General features: G+C 41.4%; 1 protein-coding gene across 2 annotated transcripts in view; it reads left to right on the forward strand.

The window, feature by feature from the left end:
• Positions 1–24,494, forward strand: part of ANO2 (anoctamin 2) — a gene marked incomplete at both ends in the record, with an annotated part of 294,774 nt that overhangs the window by 258,847 nt on the left and 11,433 nt on the right. For both annotated transcript variants that reach the window (XM_081084448.1, XM_081084447.1), the window contains 4 exons: positions 2,539–2,684; positions 20,712–20,864; positions 21,219–21,271; positions 23,221–23,402. In XM_081084448.1, coding sequence (XP_080940574.1) covers positions 2,539–2,684; positions 20,712–20,864; positions 21,219–21,271; positions 23,221–23,402 — 534 coding nt within the window. The remainder of the gene's footprint in view (positions 1–2,538; positions 2,685–20,711; positions 20,865–21,218; positions 21,272–23,220; positions 23,403–24,494) is intronic.

Consider the following 24,494-nt stretch of genomic DNA (forward strand, 5'->3'; position numbering starts at 1 on the left):
GTTTATTTATTTTAACTTCCCATTATTTTATTGGTTTTATTTCAGATCTAGAGTTTTCCTGGTTCATTTTCTCCTCAAAATAAACTCTTTGATCCTGCTGGTGTTAGAAAGTGGTAGTCACTTGGAAAATATGGATTGATAGACACATTAGGGCCTACTCTTCCTTAAACAGTGCATTGACCAGTCATGGACAACTGCCTTTGGTGATACGTGGTGCCTGCAATTTCTGAACCTCTCTGATATTTTGCAGCATGAGCTGGCTTGCTTTTCTATGATGTCTTTTACTATAGGCACTTGGTATTCAACCATAACAGCTTTGCTAACTCTTCATCAGTGTTCATCTTCCAAGGCATTCATTACATCTCTCAATATACTACTGTATTCATACCTGTTTTCTTTAACCTTGTGGTTTCATACATTTTAAAATTCATTATTATTTTTCTAGCATTTCAGAAGTAGATAAGGATATATGCATGTGTTCGATTTTCCATGTTTAATTAAAACCACTAATTAGTTTTTACTAAAGATTTAGCCAAATTTTCTGATTACTGATACCTGGAGGAGAAGTCTCAATTTGAGTTCTGGTTCTTGACCTCCTTTTCCACCTCCTATCTCCTCTTCCACTCTGTCCTTCTTTTCTTCTCTCTTTCTCTCTCTTCTCTCTTTTCTCTTTTGTTCTGACTCACAGATAGGGTCTCAGCTGGTCTACTCTATTTGGCTTCAGAATCTTCAGGCTCCATCTGGGTTTTTCTCAATTTCTTAATGTCACAGAATTATCGCTTGCTAATTTATTTGAAATAAATTTTATTTTATTTTACTGCTGCTTAAATGGATCTCAACTTATCCTTTAAATCCTCCTTTGATGATGATGGTGGTGGTGGTGGTGGTAGTGATGATGATGATGATGATGATGATGATGATGATAGAGCCAGTGATAGATATATATTTAGTGAGCTCTTAGCATGTACCAAGCCCAAAGTGTAGCATGTTACATAGATTATCTCCTTTAACTAACCCTGTGAGCTATTTAACATTTGCTCATTGATAAGAAAGTAAAACTTATGGAGTTTTAATAACTGGCTTAAGAAACTACAGCTGGTGAAGTGTGACTCTGGGCTTTAAACAACTATTTTCTGACCTCAAAGATCAGACTTTACCCACTACACTATACTACATCTTCTTGATGGCAATTGATATTAGAAAGACATTGGTTAGAACATAATTTTTAATTATTAGATTTCTATAAACTGTTAGAAGCACTTTCTAACAATAGATGCCTAATGTTGACAGGAGTGCTAGTCTGGAAATAGCCACACAGGGGGCGCATGATCTTGTGTGAGGAATGTGGAGGGCGGGGGTGGTGTCCTGCATTTAGATGGAACATGGACTTCAAAATCCCTTTAAAGTCTTCAAGTCTATCTGTTCTTCTGTTCTCCTCTAAACTATATCCTAGGAATTTTCTCATAGAATAGTTAGCAGAATTGGCAGCCTGCTCCTTCATCTAATTTCATTATCTATATATTATACATCAATGGGAAGTATGAAAAGACTATACCCTCAGGTATATTTTAACATTTAATATTAAAATGATAATAGCTACCATCTATTGAATACTTACCATGCCCAGAAACTGTAATAAAAATTATATAAATTTTCTCTCACTTATTCCTTATACAAACCCTAGAGGCTGAGCCATTATTGTCTTGTTATCATTCTAGACCAAAAAAGTCCTGCTTGGGCTGCCATAACAAAATGCCACAGACTATGTAGCTTAAACAACAGAAACTTATTTTTATCAAGGTGCTGAAGGCTGGAAAGTTCAAAATTAAGTACTAGAAGAGTTTAGTTTCTAGTGAGGGCCTTCTTGCTGGCTTGCAGATGACCATCTCCTCACTGTGCCCTCACCTGGTAAACACAGAGAGATCACTGTATCTTCCTTGTTTCATAAGGGTACCAATCCTATTGGTTAGGACCCTACATTTATGACCTCATTTGACCTTAAAGACCTCCTGAAAGCCCTGTCTCTAAATACAGTCACATTAGGGTTTAGAACTTCGACATGAATTAGGAGGAGATTGATTTCAACACATAGCAGTGGTAGACAGTGTTTTGGCTGGCTTTAATGGAAAGATGGTGCTATTTGTGTTATTAAGACCTGAAAAATGTTTGACTTTGAAGGAGAGCATCTTTCTGCTATTTTCTGGACACCCTCTCTTCCCCATGAAGAGGGCAGACAGGTCACCTGCTAGATGATAGGACTATCTCAGTATTTGGCAGACAGGGCCAAGTCTCTTATTGCTTATTAAAATGCAAGAAGAATTTAGTTTCTATCATGATCCTTTGTGGGGGAGCCTTTCATTATCCTGATGAAGACCTTCTCAGGTTGTCTTTAAGAAAAAAACAGTCTCCTCCATACCCCTTTATCTGTCCTTGGATCAGAGATAACTTTAGTGTCAACACTTAAGTTTCTCCTTTCTGTCTGCAGAACTAACTCTTGTCTTCCAGAGGCTTTTGGTGACTGGTCCATTTCTTTTCCAGGAAGCTAAAGAAACTATTTCGGAAGCTGAAAGATGAAACAGAACCTGGAGAAACTGACTCTGCCCATTCAAGGCATCCAGAGCAGTGGGACCTAGACTACAGCTTGGAACCATACACTGGACTGACTCCAGAGTACATGGAAATGAGTAAGAGCTAATGATCTTTCCTTCTACTGGATGCAGGTTCAAACATGTGATCTGGGAGAGGAGTGAGCAGAGGGTTAGGGAATTGACTGGGACAGGCACTGCACCTTCCTGGGCTTCCTGGTTACACAATGTCACCTTCAGAACCACATAAAAGTAAAGGAGTGTACAGCAGAAAGAATCCTGGAATGAGAACCAGGAACAACTCTTATCACCAAGTTGATACTAGGATGATGCTCTCTTCTCCTTGAGCTTCCTCTCCTCATCTTGAAATGAGAAGTTTGGTCTCTCGGGTCCCTTTGCATGGCTTCTAACATCTATAAAGCTGAAAGAGAAATAGTGAAGTCTGAAATTTAAGGACAGAGTTTCCATTAAGGAAAAGTAAACTAGTCCTGTCACACTTGGAACACGAGTTATATACATCTTTGACATGGAGAGTACAGGAGAGTCCCCCACTCTGATAAGGTAGGTCTGGGTAAGATGTCAACTTTTCTTTAAAAAACCTGAGGATACTTAGGGGTGAGAAATAGATTTCTAGTTACTGGGACTCCGGTTGTTCTTGAATAGGTTTTAAAACAGGAGTGCATGCAGGACAAACTGATAAAACACAGTGGTTTTATATGTGGTTTAGAAGCCATGAGTTTTCCATTATGAGAAGTGTCCCAACTTAGACCAGCTGCCTTCAAATGCCTGGCTACTTGTGAATAATTATGATCTTTTATTGAGGTGGATATTTGAGAATCCTCTTTCCAAGACTTGGAACTAACGAATTAAAAATATAGGACCAAGAGGTCAGACATATAATCTAAACATTTATTCAATCTAGAGTGTTGGAAAAACATCAATCAGATCCAACAAAAGAATAACTCAGTACCTAATATCATTGTATTTTCATGATGACTCCTGCCTACTTTGGTTAATCACTTTTAATAGAGGGCCACTAATGCCCTTCTGGGCATCAGGTACTTTACATCTTATTTCTAATGGATATTTATCCTCTTCTGTGTTGTAAAAGTGTGTGTGTGTGTGTGTGTGTGTGTGTGTGTGTGTGTGTGTGTATTAAGGGTAGAGAAAAGGACTTATTCCTTACAGCTTTAGATGACCTCAAAATTTCTGTTCTAGCTCTGGGGATCTAAAATTCCAGGCAAAACCTGAGCTTTGTATTCTAAACTCACCAGAGAAGAAACAATCATTGTGTCTGTTTCAGGAATAATAGGAAAAGAAAACATCAAGACCCAGTTTATGTAAACACATAGCTCCCTCATGCTTTTCACCTTTAGTTAAGTGCTACCTCTAATCCCTCTCCAACTAGATATTTACAAAGAGATGATTACTTGTATTTAAGATGCTATTCTATGCCTACCATCCTCTCAGTAAAAATTGGTTGCCAGAGATTTGAGGCTTCCATTTGGAAAACGTTTATATGAGAAATCTTTGAGCCCTGTCTTCCAACCTCTACCCTCCAATTCCAGTCCCCTCCCATTTCCACCCCATTATCTGTATAGGTTTTACATGGCTGTCTGTCCAGATAGCTATTTCAAAGCTTTTTCTTTTGAATGATTAAGATCAAAGACCCTTGAGCCACATGCCTTAGGTTCAAAATCTAGCTTTATCACCAACTAGCTGGGCAGCTTTAGGTAAGTGGCCAACCTTTGTGTCTCAATTAGCTTTAGCTTTAAATAATAATAATAATAATAATAATAATAATAATAATATCTACCTTATAGGATTGTTGTATTTAATGAATCAATATCTGTAAAGTTCTTAGAAGAGTGTCTAGCACATATAAAATCTATGTGAAGTGTCAAGTGTTGTTTCTCTTAATGGCCCTGGGCCCTTGGAAGGCAGAGTATAGCGAAATATGCTCCAATTTGTGAGCCATTGTATCATTGAATAGACAGCCACTCTGTCTCAAACTTGGGTAATTACAAATTCATGAGAAGAGGAAAAAACAACAACTAGAAGACTTGGTGATTTCTGGAAAAAAATCACACCAAGAGTATAGAGAGTGAAATTGATTCAATGGAGGAATCATTAATTATTTGCTTTTCTGTCTCAGCATTGCATTTGATACATACACTGATGATGTATCTTGCAGAATCATGGTAATATTGCTCACATATCTGTTCTTCAGCAGACTCACTCTATTAGATTCCAAAGATCAGCCAGTAGGGACTAAGGTTTATTACAATATTCCTCCAGAATATTGTACATTTCCTGGCACATAACAGGAAGATAATATGTCTGATAAATAAAAACAAATGAATGAATTTATTTTTAAATTTATTATGGGGACATTGATCAACACGATCATGTAGGTTTCAGGTGTGGTTTCTATGTTACAAGATCTGTATATTGCACTGTGTGCCCACCACCCAAACTAAAATCTTCTACTGTCGCTATATAGTAGGACCCCCTTCTCCCCCAATCTCCTTCCCTCTGGCAACCACCACACTACTGTTTATGTTCACGGGTTTCCATTTTATGTCCCACATATGAGTGAAATCATATGGTTCTTAGCTTTTCCTGACTGTCTTATTTTACTTAGCATAATATTCTTAAGATCCATCCATGTTGTTGCAAATGGCAGTATTTCATCTTTTCTTATGGCTGAGTAGTATTCCATTGTGTATATGTACCACATCTTCTTTATGGAGTCTTCTATCACAGGACACTTTGGTTGTTTCCATGTCTTGGCCACTGTGAATTTATTAATTATTAAGGGAAGGTTTCTTAACAGAAGTAAGTTTCTTATCATTTTAAGTGGCAAGTGAAGGATCATTTTTCAAAGCAGGACTTGGTTGATGGTGGTACAAGGATGTTCTGAAGAGTTTTCCAATTCTGGGAAGGAGGTAGGACTTGATCTCCAAGTTCCATTCTCATTCTGAGGATTTGCATATCAATAATAAGAGTAAGGTAGAGTATGCTAAGGAAAAGGGCTGGCAAGTGCAAATGTTGTTTTTTAGGTAGAAAGGGTTCAGGTAAAGATCTGGGATTAACAGAGAACCTTGAAGATCAGACAAGTTTACATTTCATATCAGGGCACAGGGAACAGTTATGAAATCTTGGCTAATGCTGTGACTATGTATGAACTCTATTTCCCTTGAGGAAATGGGCAACAAGTATAGAAGGGAGATAGTAAAACCTAAGGAAGGAATGGGGTAACACAGGTAGACTCATTAATTTATTCATTCATCAAACATTAAGTACTTAGAGGAGCAAATTTGAAGACCAGAAGAGTCTCTTCAACAATTCAAGTTGATATTGATTCAGTCAACAATCTGATATTGATTCAGTTTTGCCTGGATGAGGAAGCCTGGATTACACATGGGTTTTCTAAGCTGGGTTTCACAGAAAGTCCGTCACAGAATTCGGTAGGCCATTTTGCTGTCAATCCTTTTAGAGATGTGGCTATTTCATTTCATATTTTATATAAGTACAAGGACAGTGATTCTGGGTTACAGTCCTTTCATTCTTTTCATCTCTGGATTATCCTCTTTGCCCTTTAAGTATTTGCTTCCAGTTTTAATCAAAGGCTGTAGAATAAACTTTACTAAATGATAGCTTCATCTAACAGTATAGGTAGGCTAAGTGTGGTTAGAAGCAGGTTCTGGAATCAAACCAACCAGCCTTTGAATCTTAAGTCTGCTGCAGCTAGTTACATGACTCTGAGCTTGATATTTAAGTTCAACCAGGCCCAATTTGCTCATCTCAAAAGTGGGGCTGATGATAACAGCACTTACCCTATTAGGATGGTTCTGAGAAGTAAGTGATGTATATAAAGTAGCTAAAAAAAAACAGTGCTTGATGTACATAGGTTTTCAATGAATATTAGCCACAGTTGGTATTGTCAGGAGTCCAGTTTCTTTCTCTTTAATCTAGAAATGGACTAAACACGGTGTGAATCCCCTGAATGTTGTGAACCCTAGAGGGTCTTCCCACCCCATTAGTGTGAGGTTGGGTAGTAATGTTTAAAGACTGAGGGTCCCAGACTCCCAAGCAAATCTGACTCACCCTCAGAAGCCTGAGATATAAACATTCCAAGATGTCCTTTCAGAGAATCTCAAGCCCTTAGGACTCCACATGACAAGTCTGACATCTCAAATGTGTTCTTTTTGTCATTTGTTTATCATAACCCACAAACTTTTGTTCTTCTAGCCATCCAAAAAATAATTTATTGTACTCCTGATTCAGAAATTCAGTTATCCTTCTTAGAGTCTTCTGCCAGCTTCTTAAACACACCCAAGCTCTGAGGCCCTTGGACTACTAATGTGGGGAATGAGATGAATTTCTTCTGTTATTCACAGAGTCATTAGAGGAAACCTCATTTTGCGCAATCCTGAGTTTTCATCCTGTCAAATTGTAATATAATAAGAGGTGTATTGATGATTGCATATTTACTTATTCATTTATTTGGAGTGAAAGCCAGATAATTATTCTGAAGGGCCAGGGGCTGTTGGTTTCCCCTGCTCTTTGGGTATGTACACCAAATCCTGTAAGAATTTCCCAGCTGATGGAAATGCATGGGGCAGGTCCACCTCAGGGACCAGGACATCAACACCCTTGCAGCTGCATCCCAGTTGTCTCATGAAATTGTAAGCTTGGACTCCTGGGTTTAGGAAAGCATCCATGACTTGATATAGACCCTGTGCTCTCCATGACTCTTCTCTGACTTTGCATCAACTCGAGTTGGCTAGAAGCCTGCTCAGTATGATCCTGAGTCTTTTTTGCTTATGGCTCCTTACCTCACTAACTTTGCGTCTACTATGAATTTTGAATTCCTATTGAAGTCACTCCTCCTTGATCTACTACAAATACCTCCTAACTTATCTCCCAGCTTCCTTTCTCTCTCCCTCTTCCCCTTCTCCTTCTCACTTTTAAAAATAACTTTTCTAAAATGCAATCCAGAGCATGTTATCTTTTCTATTTAAAACCCTTCAGTGTTACTGACTTTAAGATAAAATTCAAGTCTCCTAGCATAATATCAACTGGCTCCTGCTTCGTATGCTCTTCATGATGCCCCATATTTACATCTGGTTTTCTCATGTTACTAGGTCTGAATTTGCTTATCTGGCTGCAACAAGTTCTAGCTGAGCTGTGCAGACTCAAACATATCTCTTGGAAGCATTTTTGGTTCTCCCATCCTCAGTTCCTCTCTTATACTTGCTTCAATATAGGAGAAAATGTGAGTGCTTTAGGGGCAGAGACTGAGCTTTATTCCTCTCTAGTTACAACACTCAGCACAGTTCCTGGAACATAGCAAAAGCTCAATAAAATATTTCTTGAATGAATGTCTCTTTAACTCCCCTTCCTTCAGCAGCAGGGAAATAGAGACCCCATTTCTCTTTACTTTATGATATTTGGGCCAGCCTTCCTTTTCACCGTAAACATATTTATATGTATTTTTAATATGCAGCAATTTTCATCTCCCAAGAACAAAGTAAACCTTGTTTATTATCAGGATTTCCCTCAAAGAAAAGTCACTTCTGGTTTTAATTTGTTCCTTTGCCTTCAGGGATCAAGTCATTAGTGGAAGTGGACAGAGTGGAATGCTCTCGCTCAGACTCAGGATTTAAGTTCAACTCCAATTTCAAGTCTTTCCCTCTATACTGCCCCTCTAAGCCATTCCTGAGGGTAATGGTGTGTCAGGACCTGTGCCAGGCACTGAGGACACCAAGGCAACAAATGGGTCTAGGGGCCCTGCAGACCCTTAGGATCCAGTGGCAGAGAGAAATGGGCAGACAGTCACAAGAAAGGACCTGGTTGTCAGAAAAAATGCAGAGAACTGCTTGTTTCGAAGACATTAGGTCTTTGCAGCTTTCATTTGACCAAGCAGAGGTGTGTGACAGAGAACTGGCCACTCTAGTGTGCCTTTGGCCTGTAACTACCCACTCACTGAACATTCTTAGGTTTTAGAAACTTCCAATTGAGCAGCACAAAGTCAGGTCTGGAAACAAGAGGCTCCTCTCCCAGCCATCAACTCAGGCCTGTTTTGGGACTTTAGACAAGACCAGGAAAAGAATCCATCTCTGAGAAAACATGTCTCAACCCTCCTGACTGGAAACTTAGTTCCTGTGACTATTTTCTGAGTTATCTACCACATCTGTGGCCCCACCATCCTCCCGACCCCTCGCCGAGAAATCTCCGCATCACTGTTCTTCACTTTCTGTCTCCACACAGTCCCATCCAGTGGGTGGGTCTTTCCCCTGGAATAGCTCTGGAAGCTGCTCCTGTGCGTAGCCTCTTAGCCTCCTCTACTTGCTGCTTTTTCTGCTACACCCTCAACACAGTCACTTGCAACCACCATCCCACTACTGCCCTGTTTATTATTTCGGAGGGTAGGGTTGGTCTTATCATCCATTGTTCAGAAACTTCCAGTCTCATATCCTTAACAAGGCCTTCGTGGAGCATCCTGTCAATTTATTGAACCCTAGGCCCTTTTATGGATACGAGGTCCAGCCACAATGAACCTCACGGACCGTTTTTTTACCCACAGCCTTTTATGCCTGATCTTGCATATTTCCCTTGCCCTGCAATTCCCTGTGCCTTCCCATTCACATGACCAAACCCAGCTCTGTCTCCTCCTCCCCAAAGCGCCTTCCCTTCCCTAACCTCACCCTTCTCCCCATCCTCAGTATTTCAGCTCCCTCCTCCACAGCATTTCAGACAAGCTGCCTCTTAAATCAGTGATGCCTGTTGGTAATTAATTTCCCCAAGGCAGCTTCCTCTAATTGCAAGGCCTTGCACAGCCCCTGCCACAGCATGGGCACTGAAAACATATTGGGTAAACCAGTAAAGCAGGACTGAATAAACAACCTCACTTCTAGTCAGGCTGACATCAAATCTAATTTAATGGGCTGCTAATCCAGGGAGTGGATTGTCAGCAATGGTGGTTATCCTTGTTTCTCTTTCTCTGCCTCCTCCTCCTTTCAAGTCTTCCTCTTTCCCTCTCTTGCCCTTGGCTTCTGCCTTCTCCCCTCCCCCATCGCAGGCCTATTATAAACTCCTTTCCAGTGAGGAAGCTAGGGAAATAAGAGAAGGCGTAATGTGAACCCATCCATGCTGCTCATAGGTGGAGCTCTGGGAAACAGCTTGGTGGGAATGAAGACTGAGTTTACACATGTCAAAATTTAGTTGGAGGCACTCATTTCTGCTATCCCATGGATAACTAAGACTTGGTGATAGTAATTATACCACTACTTCTGATTTCTCTGCACCCCGTGTCTTCAAAGTGAAAGTTCCTTTTATTTTCAGATGATCACTATAGGGCAGATCAGTATCTCTGCTTCTCATTTTTCCAGGTTGTCAGGTGAGACTTGGGTGTTAATTCAGGTCTGCCTTTATCTATCAGTGTGATCTTGAGCATGTCATATATCTCTCTGGGCCTCATTTTCCTCCTTGACATTATATTTGGCCTTTGAACAATGCAAGAATTGGAGGCACTGACTCCCCACACAATAAAAAAAAACCTACCTGCACATAGCTCTGGCCAGTGTGCTCAGTGGTTAGAGCATCCACCTGCTCACCAAAGGGTCACAGGTTTGATTCCTGGTCAAGGGCATGTACCTGAGTTGCAGATTTGATCCTCAGGACACATGCAGGAGGCAACCAATGGATGCTTCTCTCTTATATCAATGTTTCTCTCTCTTTCTCTCTCTCTCTCTCTCTCTCTCTCTCTCATCCATCTACCATCTCCCTTTCTACTTTCTCTAAAATTCAACGGAAAAAAAAAATATCCTCTGGTGAGGATTAATATATTTTGTACATTATGTGTATTATATATATACTGTATCTTTATAATAAAGTAAATTAGAGGAAAATGTTACTAAAAAATCATCAGGAAGAGAAAATATATTTATAGTACTGTATTTATCAGTACCATTGAGTTTAAAAAAATCTGTGCAGTTCAAACCATGCTATTCAAGGGTCAAGTGTATAGGCAATCAGACCAGATGAGTTTTTCCTTGCAGAGATGCAACTCACTGTTCAGTGGTCATAACCAATTATGTAATAAGTCACAAGCAATGCACTACTGCTAATAATATATTTTTAAAATATAAAGTAAAACAGTGCCAATGCCATCCTCACTTTCTCACATTCCTAGATTATTTTTGAGTGAGAAAACAAGGGAGTTTTCAAATCATGGCTTCACCAATAGAAGTGAGTGGTGTGCATAATCATTTTTCATTGAGTATCGTGACAAGAATAAAGAGTTTCAATCTACTGGACCAGGTGACCTCCAGGGTCTCTTCTAGTGCTCGCATCTGAATTTTTACATACCAGCTGGACCAGGGGTGGGCAAACTTTTTCACTCGAGGGCCACAATGGGTTCTTAAACTGGACCGGAGGGCCAGAACAAAAGCATAGATGGAGTGTTTGTGTGAACTAATATAAATTCAAAGTAAACATCATTACATAATGGGTATGGTCTTTTTTTTTTTTTTTTAGTTTTATTCATTTCAAACGGGCCGAATCCGGCCCGCTGGCTGTAGTTTGCCCACGGCTGAGCTGGACCATGCTCCTGGGAACCAAGAGGCCCAGCAGGTGATGCCAGTTGCCTAAGGTCACCTCAAGGGCTCATTCATGGAACTGAATCTACAGACCATTCAGGACCCCTAGGAACTTAGGCTTCATTGAAGGGATGGGATGGAGTGAAGTTTTCTCCTTCCTTCCCAACAACATAGACCTCCCTAACTCCAGAAAGGCCCTTGTCTTGGGCTTTGAGCAAAAACGAGAGCAGTGAAACCAAAGCAGCCCACTGCCTCTGGTGTGCCTGACATGGTGATCCCTGGCCCTGCTCTCAGCTGTCAGCTTCCTTCCCCGTGATCCCCAGGACCACCCATGCAGACAGGAAGTGCGCTGAGCCCACTCCGAGCCTGTCAGTTGTAATGGTGAGGCAGGTCATCAGTTGAGGGAGGCAGCAGGGAGAGATGTATTATATTTACATTTTTCTAAATTGTGCTGGAACCGGGGCCCAGGGCCCAGCAGGCATGGGGGAGGGGCCATGAGGTGAAGGGGAAGCTGGGAGGGAGGGTTAGGCTGGGATTCAGCCTGGAGGAGGGGGTTTTGGTGGTAGAGAGCTACCTCTGGGCAGGATTCCTGGTGGGGATGGGCTGGCTCCAGACAAAGAGAAACCTGAGAGTGAGGGATTAAGCTGGAAAAACCTGTGAGGGGAGCAGCAAGCTTTCGAGGGAATCTCCAATATCAAACCCTTTTCCTGAAGAGCTTACTAAGAGGACTTCAAGGGTAGTTCCCCATCCCCCACCTCTGAGGGGAGAAAAGAATGCTGGCCCAGGAGCAAGCCTTGACATTAATCATCACTGTCCCCAACCCCAAAATGGGGCTTCAAAGCTGCTTTACCACAGCCCCTCACAGCCTAGTTTTGAGTTTTCCTCAGGGCCCGATGAGAGGAAATGCTTCAGTTGCTTTAAGAGCTGCTAGCAAAGTTGTCTGGACACTTGCAGCAGTTGAATTTTAGAGAGTGGTATTTGGCACAAAAACACAAGCCTGAATTTAATCCTATAAGAAGAGTTTAGTGACAAGTTCCCAAAGACTCTCCTGATAAAGTTTTATCACCATTTTATCAGATAAGTCAGTTATGCAATTGTTGGTTCTTCTCAGCTGAACACCAATGACCTAGATTCCTGTTATTTACTAAATTGTGATGGGCAAGATTTGTGTCTTATTTATTCACAGCACTTAACCATAGGGCCTGGCACACAGTAGGTGCTCAATAAATGTTTGATGAAGAAGGAAGACACAGAAAGAATGAAAAAAGTCACCCTTTAGTGAGGACCGTGATGACAAAATGACAGTTGGACTTTATAGACATCAACTCTTATCAGTGTTCTTCACAAACCCTGACTGTATTGATTTAGCTGGACAGTCTACCCCCTTTCCTGCCTCCAGAAGCCAAGATTCTTTATTTTGAGGTGCTTGTAATCAGGGAATGCTATCCTCCTAAATAAGGGCAGTTTTCCTACAGCAACTCAAAATAATGGACTTATTGTTTAGGTAGTTCTGGCAAAATATTCCATGTAATAGTCAACTATTGCCAGGATAATGCTTTATAACAAATACCTCCAAAGTCTCAGTGACTTAGCACAGAGACAGAGAATAAAGAACAATGTGAAGAGCTGGCTCCAGACATCACTAGGGACCCTCCCCTGGAAATGATCAAGTAAAAGTGGCCTCTTATTCAAAAAAGAATATAAGAGCTTCAGATAGAGTGAGGCTTCAGATAGAGTAATAACTTAGGTGACACCCAAGATTCCTTCCAACTTCCATGTTCTTTGATCATGGGTGGTAGGGATCACACTAGGTAATTTCCAAGTTTCCAAAGAGGCTAAATATATAAAATTAGTCCTTAGTGTGCCTTGGCTATAAGTGATAAAATATCCCAAAATATCTGCCCAGCCATTAGCACTGAAGCCTGCACATTCTGTCCACAGAACTCCAAGTTTTGTACTATAAGGTAATGACTTAAAGACCCAGGAAATTCCTTTCCTTGGGCCATTCTGCTTATACAAATTGAGTCATACTACCGGATAATCAGGTATCTGCCATCTTCTCCAAATGGCACCTAAATGCAGTTCAGGCAGCATCCAGGGTTGCATTCCAGTATTTCTGGGAAGTAGCATGAGTCACAGTCATTTTCCTCCTTTGGCTTCTGAAGCATACTTTGCTTATCATTATCTGTTATAGGAGTCCCTCTTCCCATAAATACTTAAAGAAATATATCTGGATGCCACACCACTACGTGTACCACAGAAAGTTTCTGACATGCAGGAGATGCCCAGTTAGTGGTTGGGAAATGAATGAGTGAACAAATTTGGGACCACAGCCCAAATAAGTAGAGGGAGAAGGGAGGGTAATAAGGGATGGATGGATAGATGGATGGATGGGAAGAAGGATGGATGAGTAACTGGTCCTCACATTCCCATTATGCAGGTGGATAAAGTAAACAAGAGTGAGTAAGGCAGGTCATTCATTGGTTCACCCAATAAACATTTATTGGAAATTTACCAGGCTGTTCTCTGGAAATCAGAAATGTATCAGTAGATCTCACCAACTCAATTCTCTCTAGTTTTAAGAAGCTGAACTAGGTCCATTGAAATAGGACTTTTGAGGTGGCATTAATGCAGGCCAGTGGGAGCAATGACACAGAAAACAGCAGGGATAGAAGACATGTATAAGTGACTAAAAACACTTTGGAGAATGGAAGTATCTGTATGAAAAGAATATAAATCAGATTAGAGAAGATCCAATAACGGAAACTTCAGATGTGAGAGTAACCAGGGAGGGGGAAGGGACACGGCTGCGTTAGGGTTGAATATTTACATTTTTCCATGGTAAAAGGACGTTGAATTTGGTTGACATCACAAACTATCTTTGCTTCCCAGCTTCATCAATTGGTAGGTGTGTGGACCTGGAAAAAATATTTCACCTCTCTGAGACTCAGTCTTTTCACTTGTAAAATGGAGATAATGATACTTGACACTGAAGATCACTTTATAAACCAGGAAGCATGCTGCCTGTGCATGATAGATGCAGCTCCATGATTTCCAAGGGTTTGGAGTTTGGCTCAGAGGACATGGAAGGGAAACACTGGGCAGATTTTCCTGAAGACCATGGCCCAGGCCATTAAGCCTCCTGTGGCCAAAAGCCACATTCTCCTGCCCCTTTCTGTGCCCATCAGTAGGGTTTACCTCTGAAGGCTCCCATGACTCTACCCTGGCTCCCAAGACATGTCATGTGGTCAACCTGAGATCCCTTGTTACAACTAGACTTTGACTGCTTGAGTAGCAGGACTCTTGGAAGTCATTGGTCCTCTCTACATCTGAAGAAGCTAATATTTTACCATTTACGTGTGGGTAAAGAAAAAGTGGGGACTAAGTCTCCCTTAATCACAGAGAAATGAAGAAAATGCCTTGCTAATCTATCCCAGTGTTACATTGATTTGTATGCAGTAAACTTGTAGTACTTAAGCTGTTCATTTCAAGCATGTTTCTTCCTGTTATGACTTCCAGGGTTTCTGTATTAAACCTAATCCATTGTATAAAATCTCATGCAGATTTAAAGGAATTCCATGTATTGTCTCTATTTCCTAAATAATTTGTGAATTTGGATCAGTGGATTTGTAGGAAAGATCTTAACAACCAACCATATAGCAAACCTTTAGGTGCCTCTTTTACTTGTCCTCCAAGTCAAGTCTAGGGGTTGTGAATCTGTGAAGATTCATGGACCCACTCATGAGACTGAGTTTCTCCTGCCCCAGCGCTTCACTGTACTCTGTTAATGCTGCCGTTAGAGTTCTAACTCCATGACTCCGGCAGGGTTTGTTTACATGTCTATCTTCCCCACTGCATGCTCTGAGCTCTTGGAAGGATGACACAGTAATCTAGTCATCTTTGTTTTCTAGCAATGAGCATGGTGCCCAGTATATAGAATGTGCTCAGTAAATGCTCGTTGGATAAATAAATTGCATGAATGAATGAATGGTGAATGATGGGTATTGAGAACCCTCTTATATTTCTATTAAGACTTCTATTGTTTCCCTACACAATAGAGAACCATGCTGAGGAACCAGCTCATGCCTTTCTTCTTGTTATCTTAGTCAATCGACACTTGCAATTCTTTTTACACTGGGCATAACCTTGAAATATGGGCTGATGAAGTAAATAATGATGACCTTCCCTGGCTGTGCTTTTTAACATAAGTGTTTATATTAATGGGTTGTTTCTAGCTGAATCTTTTGAGTATCTGCTTCCTGGGTTAGAAGACAAACTCACATCAATGTGTCCCTCACTTATGCCATTATATTGCTTATTAGTGGCACATGAAAGGGAGGAATCTTTAGTCCCCAGTTTTCAATCCCCTTCAGCAGACTATGTTGCTTTTAGTAAATTATAGAAAGTTAAAAACAAAGCTATTGTTATTTTTATTAGAATTAGACTCTCCTAATTGACTGTTTTGACTCTAACTTTCTTCAAAGTCTTCTGTGCAAATTACAGTACTGAGAACTGCTGTGTGGAGGTATTTGTACTTGTATCTCTATCTCGCCTCACCATCACTAACTGTGATGCTTTCTGTTCAGTTTAGTTGTCTGCTTTTTTGTGTGTTTGTATTTACAGCTGGTGAAAATAAGTTTGCATTTATGAAAGGATAACCTCTGAGCATCTGTTAATGGGATGGGAGCCACACTAAATTGTGAGGATTCAGAAAAGAATGAAATATGTTCATGGTCTCAAGGGACTTACCATCTAGGGAACAAGTCAAATAAACAAATAGAGTGATGTGTGTAAGGAATTATGGGCATGATGAGAAGAGATGCCATGGTGCCTACTGGGTGATGTAGTAGGGACTAGAGTGGAGTAGTCTTTTTAGAGAAGGTTAGATTTGGGTTGAACCTGAAAGATAAATAGTAATTCATTCAGCAGACAAAAAGAGAAGGAAAATTGCAGACAGTAGTAATAGGTGCAAAGGCTCGAAAATGTGGAAGACATGGTGAGTTTGGGGAAGTACAAATGATTTTGAAATGGTTGGAAAACAGGCAGGGTTGGTCTCCAAGCATAGCAGCTAAATATTAGCCCTGAGACCAGAGCATAGATGGGAAGGAAATGTATCTGGTAAAAATAAGTTAGGGTTATATCACAAAGAGTCTTGAATGCCAGACGAAAGATCTGGACTTTCGTGTGTGTGTGTGTGTGTGTGTTCGGAAGGTTGATATTTACATTGAAGAATTTTAAATAAATGAATAAAAAATCAGAGTTGTGCTCCATCAAGAGCATTTCCATCAATCCTGACCAGTTCATTTTATTCTACTATATATATATATATATATATATATATATATTTTCTTTAAGCAGATGGTCCTGGAATGTCCTTGCTGGATGCCATCTTGTTTAGTTTAACCCCCTCCTCTTTGTTATTTTAGCCTAAACCCAGGTAATCAAGGCCAAGATTTTAATTGTCTCCAGCATCAGGCAGAATAGGGCTGGTGGCTATTTTAAAAGGCCCCTGGCTGCTTGAGTGAGAGAGAAAACCAATGGGGTTTGTGCCCAGGAGTATTTCCAGCCTTTGTGCTTCCTGCTCAGCATTTCTGGGGCACTTTGCAACAGGCTTTGTAAAGATTTAGTTGAAAATCAACTATGGATTCTTCCCTAATTGACTTGGCCAGGCTTAATCTGTTATTGGTCAAGCCAAGCTGGCTTCTATTATGCAGTGTACTGAGGATTTCCGGCGTTGCTCTTATCCTAATGGAGGCTGGCTGTTTTTAGAAGCAAATCTTGGTGTTGGTGAAGGCCGGTATCATTGTGTCCTCTGAACTGAATCCAGAAGGACGCCTATCTGATATAGCATTTAGACCTTTGACTACAAAGAGTGAGTCTTGAATTTGGCATTTATATGCTAGAAGGTTGTGTTTTGTTTTTTTTTGTTTTTTGTTTTGTTGTTTTTTTGTTTTGTTTTTCTCCCTAAGAGATAAAACAAAACTTCCTATTTGTTTCTGCCTCTTTGTGTTGATTTGTGGAAATGCTTAGGGTACCCAGTCCAAGGAGGCAAAGGGACATCTTCAGAGAGTGGCTTCTTTTGGCCCAGGAGACCGAGGAGTGACCTCAGAAGACAGGGCAGGGCTGTCCTATCACTGCAGGCCCAGCACCTCTGGCCTTTGCTGAACCCCCTCCCTTGAGGTTGTCCAGTCCTTAACACATAGATTTACATGGCTGGGGAAAGAGAATAGACATTGTGTTGTAGGGTTGGGATAATTTGTGAGCACTATTAGCATTGAACCATCACTGGAAGTTATTTGTGTCAACAGAAGAGGGACAAAAGAGAGCCTGTGTCTGGAGAGTTTATGGAGATAGAAAAGCAGACCATCAGGGCAAGCCCAGAGGAGAAAGCTCACGTCTGCCTCTGGAGTTCATGTGAACTAAGGAGAGGAGTGGAGAGTCCCATTTTTCCTATGATCCTGGAAGGATGTTAGATTTCCTCGAGCCATTTGCATGAGTGTGATGACGGCATGCTGTATATATTTATGGTCACTCAGAAGTAACTTGCCCCTTCCCCACCCCTATCAGTCACTCCGACAAACCCTTGCTGGTGCTTTGAAGAGTTTGTACAGTTTTGCTGGAGGAAGTCACTATGGAAAGAACATTTACACTATAGAGCTTGCCATAGAATCAAGATCAACTTAGAACTCTATAAAGAAAGATATAGTTATATGTATATACATAAACATAGACAGTTATTTTATAGGTTTTAGAAAGCCAGTCTAACATCTGATTTGCATTCCTTATTAATTCCTTTCCCCTTAACTTCCTTTGCCCTCATCTGCACTCCCGACTCTAAGTGAATTCCTCAGCAATGCCTCATTTAAGAGATGCTATAGACCAGTGGTTCTCAGCCTTGGCTGCACATTAGAATCACCTGGGAATCTTTTTAAAATACTGATTTCTGGGCCTCATCCTCTGGAAATCCTGTTTCTTTGTTACTAATGTGGCCCCACCCCATAACAAAGAAATAGAATTTCCGGAGGATGAGGCCCAGAAATCAGGATTTTAAAAAGATTCCCAGGTGATTCTAATGCGCAGCCAAGGTTGAGAACCACTGCTATAGACCCTGCATTTGAACTGCCTCCCAGAGCTTGATTTTTAAGATTTCTCCTCCACAACCGCTCCCCAGTCCCCTTTGACCTCCCAGTTAGCCAGGCCAACATTCCATGGCCCAACCTTGACAAACCTGTGCCTTCTGGTGCATCTTGCCACCAACTGGCACCTGTCAATCTCCTAGAACCTGCTGAGCACCCATTGGGCATCAAGGACAATGGCAGGGATAGGGCTGTATCAGAGCAATAACACACATTGTGGGCCCAAGTGAACTGCTGGTTCAAAAGCAGTTGTGCAAATGTTCCCCATGTGTTCTCTTTCTTGAAACTTTTGCTGTGATGAGGGCTATCGCTCTGTGAACTTTTATTTTTTAGTTTTGAATCCCAGTTTTTCATTCTTTATTTGAATATTCTAGAATCTTGAAGCTTGTCCAAGAGAATGAGAATCATGGCACTATAGCAAATCAGACCTGAAGGGAATTTAAACTATTATCAATTTATCAATGAAGATGCTGAAGTCCATTGAAACAGAATTGTCCAAGAGCATACAGCCAGTGATATCCAGGACTAGCAGTCCAGCCTTCTAACTTTTGTTTAGTGCTTTTACCTTAAGTTTGTGCTCATCTAGCATAGAAGTATGCAGTATGCATCACAGCCATCTGTATGTATTGATATTTATTCCAATTAGAGTAAAATTGCACATAACAGGTAGCATTATTGAGTAATTAAGTGGCTGACATTGTTCTAAGCACTTTATATATGCATGCAATAACATTTACCCTTATGACAACCCCATTAGGTGGACCTTATTATTATTATTATCAATTTACATTAGAAATACCTGAGACATGGAGAAGTTAAATAACTTGCCCTTAGTATATAGGGAAGTCCTATTAGATTGTAATTTTCTGGCACTGTGTTTGCATCAGTAAATATGTACTGAGCATCTGGAATGGGTAAAGCCCTTTCTAGTGGGAAATAAAGACCTGTGAGTAGCTCCATCCCAATAGCATACAGTGATGGCTGCAACAGGCACGTACAAGGAGTGGGCATTGGAATGGTCTTGGGTATGCATAGGAGTTTGCTAGCTTGAGAATGAATGAATGCTTATTGTGCACCAATGGATAATATGTTCAGGGGAAAATCAGGAGGGCGAGAAGTTCAGGGTGCTAAAAGGCAGAAGCATGGTGGTTGTGGTGGAGATGTTGGTAGACAGGGCAAGAGAGGCAGGTTGGGAGCCAACTGTGAAGTACCAGCATTCCAAGATAAGTAATTTGGATTATATCCAGTAAACAGAGGGGAGCCAAGGGAAATTTTTATGAGTGGGGAAGTGACAGAATCAGGACCCATGAGACTACAGAAGCATAGAACAACTGGGGACAAGGACAAGTGAGGAGACTGATGCAGTTGTCCAGGTAGAAATGAGGGCCTGGATTCCTAACAGCAACATCTGATGGGCACAGGCTGCTTCCGCTTGCTTTTCACGCTGCTACTGGGGCTTGGAATGCTTTCTTTCATCCAGTCTTGCTGGAACTGCAGGCCTATCTTTGAAGGCGAAGTATAGGTGTTTGATACGGAGAGTCTCCTTAGAACAGACATGCACGCTCCCTCCTTTGTGCTCTGCTGTCTCTGTACATTCTTCTTCCTCCCTCGGCACACATAAAGTCATGTTGCACGTCTTTGTGTACATTTCTCTTTTCTGCTTACACCCAGCTCCTTGAAGGCAGAACCAGACCTCTGCCTCCTTGAATACTTGGCACAGTGCCTGACATTCAGTGAACTCTCAATAAATGTGAGATGAATGAATAAACTTACTAAATAAAGGCAGCGACTATGGATATGGAAAGAACAGGCCAAATTTGGGAGATGATTTTTTAAAAGTTACATCAGGGTTTGGAAAGCCATGGCCCATGGGCCAACCCCAGCCCCCTTCTCTACTACTTTTGTAAATAAAGTTTTGTGGGAACACAACCAAGCTCATCTGTCTACGTTTTGTCTGTAGCTGCTTTCATGCTACAATGGCAGAGTTAATTCATTGTGACAAGACCAGATGGCCTGCAAATGCAAAAATGTTTACTCTCTGGACCTTTGCTGTTAAAGTTTGTCACCTCTAAGTTAAGTGACCAGGATCAGTGAATGGGAAAAAAAAAGGGGGGGGGGGCGATGTCGGAGAGGTAAAAGTCAAGACTTTTCCTTTTCTCTTATCTAGTACAGCACTTGGATCCCGGGTGATAGCATTGACCAGTAGGCCTGCAGGGACTGAGAAGGCAACACCCAGGATTGTGGGGCACGAGGAAAAGGGAACCTAAGAGAGCGAGGTAGAAAGAGACTGTATAAGGAACACCAGGGCCGTGAGTTACAAGGCAGAGTTGATCTACGTCCTGTTTCTCCCTGGTGAAGTTTCTTGTGCTTGTCCTCTCTTTTAGTCATCCAGTTTGGCTTTGTTACCCTCTTTGTGGCCTCCTTTCCTCTGGCACCTGTGTTTGCCCTCCTCAACAATGTCATTGAAGTGCGGCTGGATGCAAAGAAGTTTGTCACGGAGCTGAGACGGCCAGATGCTGTGAGAACCAAAGATATCGGTATGTCCCCTGTTTAGAGGCGGTAGAAACCCCCCACCCCCCACCACCACCTTCTCACTGTGTTGGGAACCCATAAGGTTGGGGAAGCCCTTGCCTCTTCACCCCTTGGAGCTCCTCATCCTCATCCTCAGATCTTCAGGTACTGGGAGGCTTTCAGAGGCTACGTTTTCCACCCCAGTTGCACCCCTGGTTTCTAGACCGGGGAGTACCTGAACCTCTCCAGACAAACCCACTCCTAGGGGCCCAGTAACCCTTCCCCAGTAACATGCCTCAGAGCATCACCCTGAGCTGCAAGGTTGTCATCACTGGGCCAAGGGCAGGAGTAAGCCAGACGCCTTCCATTCTGTCTTACAGGGATTTGGTTTGACATTCTCTCCGGAATCGGCAAGTTCTCCGTTATCAGCAATGTAAGTGCTTACATTCATGACGCCCTAACTCTGTGGGAAGGGCCTTCCTGAGGATCTCAGGTTTTACAAGCAGGACACCAGTCCTTGTCACCTCTCCGTCTTTTCCATTTGGAGCTTTATTTAAGATAGGCCCCTGGTTAATAGTGTGTACAAACCTTCCAACTCATCATGCTGTTGCCAGAACCATGCCACTTAATTGTTAATTTCATTAAGAGAAAGGAGGGTAATTACCCACCACAATGCAAAACTTCTCCTTAAGAGGCAAAATCAGATCTTTGCTCAGAGCCAAGAATAATGAGGAAAGAATTCCACGTATCTATCCATCTCTTTCCTTTCTTTTCTACTCCTGAGCTAAACAATACCTGGAGCACTGCCCAGGCTGCAATTCCTAATTACGGTTCCTCCAGGTTGTCAATATGAAGTCTTAATTATCCCCATGGCACTGCGTGGGTGAAGATAGGACATGGAAGAAGAGGGGTCCTACCTGTTGTGACTTCCTTAACTGCCTTGCCAGACATGTCCACATTTCAAAGGAAATCCTTCTGGGCCCAAGCCAACAGCTCCTTTTGCTTCTGCCTTCTGCATGGATGGTGACCAGGCAGGGCCTCCTCTTCCATCTCTCAAGAAAATATCAGCCAGCTTAGTGAGCACCAAGAAACCCATAGCCTATTTGTAAGAGAAACGTTGATCCTAGGTGTGACCTGATTCCATATCAAGAACCCATAAACTGGCTGAAGAGGTGTGAGGGGAGGCAGAGAGAATCAACTCATTGCATTTTGAATGTTTGATGTAAGAAACACACATTTTGAGAAATAAGGTGCAATTTGGGAAATAGATCAATAACTACTTTGGAGTTGTGTCTACTAAAGAGGAGGCCCTGAGTACTAAGCACTTTCTACCTATACAGTACAAGGAAAGAAGTTGTACTTTACTGACCTCTCTGAGACTTTTTCACTTATCTTTGAAAATGGGAAAGAATAAGAGTACCCACCAAACAGGATCATTCTGGAAGTTAAACAAGATGATAAAGGGACTGATAGCCAGTGCTCAGTAAGTGTAGCTGTGCTTGTTATAAGTAGGTCACTCGTTCTCAAATATGGTTATGACCATTCACACTCATATGTACATTGAGAAAACAATGCCTAAACTACATTTTTAAAAAGGGCTTTAATTGTTGATTTGGAATATAGTATAAACACTTGCCAAAAGAATTTAAGATTTTCCTTGCAGAAAGTATGTCCACATTCAAACATATAATCTTTCATTTGTCATTTGGTTTGCTCCATAGACATTTATAGAGTGCTTAGATATGCCAGATGCTATGCTGGGTATGTGTGGTTCCATCCAGGAGGACCCAATCATTTACCCTCTGTGCCTCACTTTTCCAAAGTAAAATGAATGAAAGAATCATTTCCATTATATAATGTGCCAGAAAGTGCCAAGAGGTCATGGTCAAATTGAGGAAAGTGTGGAACCACATCCTTGGTATTCCTGGCTTTCTAGTGTCACTCAGGGGCAGGTGTACCTGGTCATTCAGAATCCTTGCTCATTGTACTTAAGTGGCACTTTCATCACTTGGTAATTTTCTCAGAAAATCTTCCACTCTGCTTTGGCTTGGCCAATGCCAACTATCTCAGAGGTGATTTATTCCCTCCAGCACCAAATGGTGCAAATGGCTTAGCATTCTTTGCTATAGTGGTTGTAATTTACTCCCTTAACAGCCACTGTCATGGATTTGCTTACACATGCATGGCAAAGGTGGAAAAGCCAGAGAGCTCAGAAAGCTCTGAGCTATGAGAGCTCAGAGATAAGGACTTCTGCATCAATCAGAGCAGCAGCTCTGGATGGGGAGACCATGAGGGGATAGTCTTTCAGCCAGATGGGCCCTGTGCCAACTGGACAGCATCCATCCTGACCTCTCCTCAAGTGCTTGTGGTTTTGTTCCTCAGGCTTTTGTCATTGCCATCACCTCCGACTTTATCCCCCGCCTTGTGTACCAGTACTCCTATAGTCACAATGGGACTCTGCATGGCTTTGTCAACCACACCCTCTCCTTTTTCAACGTCAGTCAGCTGAAGGAGGGAACACAACCTGAAAACTCACAGTTTGACCAGGATGTTCAGTTCTGCAGGTAAAGTAATGATGATGAGGAGGGAGGCAAAGGACCTGAAATGGTAGATCCAAATAATTATCTGGATGACCAAGACTTAGATCATTCTCCTTTCCCTCTGTCTCCTAACCCACCCCCAATTTCTATAAATTAATTTCCATGAATCAACAAATACTTATTGAATGCCTTTTGTAAGACACTGTGGAGCAGACAAAGAAGTATATAACCTGTTTTTTACCATCAAGGGGTTTATGGTCTGATTAGGAAGAAAACAAGCAGAACATATAGGAAATAGCAAGTTATTCAGTGATTATATCTAGTATGGACCATAAACATTGTAGGTATTTAGAGGAGAGGGAGATCACTGTTGGCTAGAATGGAGAAGGTAGGCTTCCTGGAGGGACCAAGAGGAATTCTAGGACTCTAGGTGGGGAGTCAGCATGAACAAAGTCATGGGGGTGAGGATAAATTTGGGGTATTAGATAAACACTTAGGGGGCTAGGTGATGTAGTTAGCAAAGAGTATGCTTAAGAGAATAATATAGGAAATACAATATAGGTAGAAATTCCTAGGATAATATAAGCCAAAAACATTGTTGAACTTGAATAGATAGGATAAAATAGTTGATGGGAAATTTTGAAATCTTATAAGAATTATAATGTGATATAATAAGATATTGACCTTTTTGGTGACAAGGAATGACAGGATAAAGGGTAGGCTTAGGAAAATTGATCTGGTCTTACTGAGGAAGATAAACTAGAATTGGGGGAACTCAGGGAGGGCAGCTGAACTGCTGCATCATTCAGACATGAACCATGGTGGGAGCGGACCAGGGTGGTGGAGGAGAAAGAGAAAAAATGAGCTATTTTATTAACATATTGCAAAGTTAGTGATAAGACACATTAGAGAGAGTCTGAGTTAAAGATATCACCAAAGTTTGGACTAAAGTCAGAGGACTAGGAAATTGTGGGTCCATTGACAGAGATGGGGATGACGTTGAGTGAATCTAATTTTATGGTACATGTAATAAATTTGATTTCAATCATGTTGCATTGAAAATAATGGCAGGAAGTTTTCACCTAACTCCTAGACCCAAACTGGAATTCCAGAGAG

This window comes from Myotis nattereri (assembly GCF_964212035.1).
Source record: "Myotis nattereri genome assembly, chromosome: 2".
NCBI classification, from domain to species: domain Eukaryota; kingdom Metazoa; phylum Chordata; class Mammalia; order Chiroptera; family Vespertilionidae; genus Myotis; species Myotis nattereri.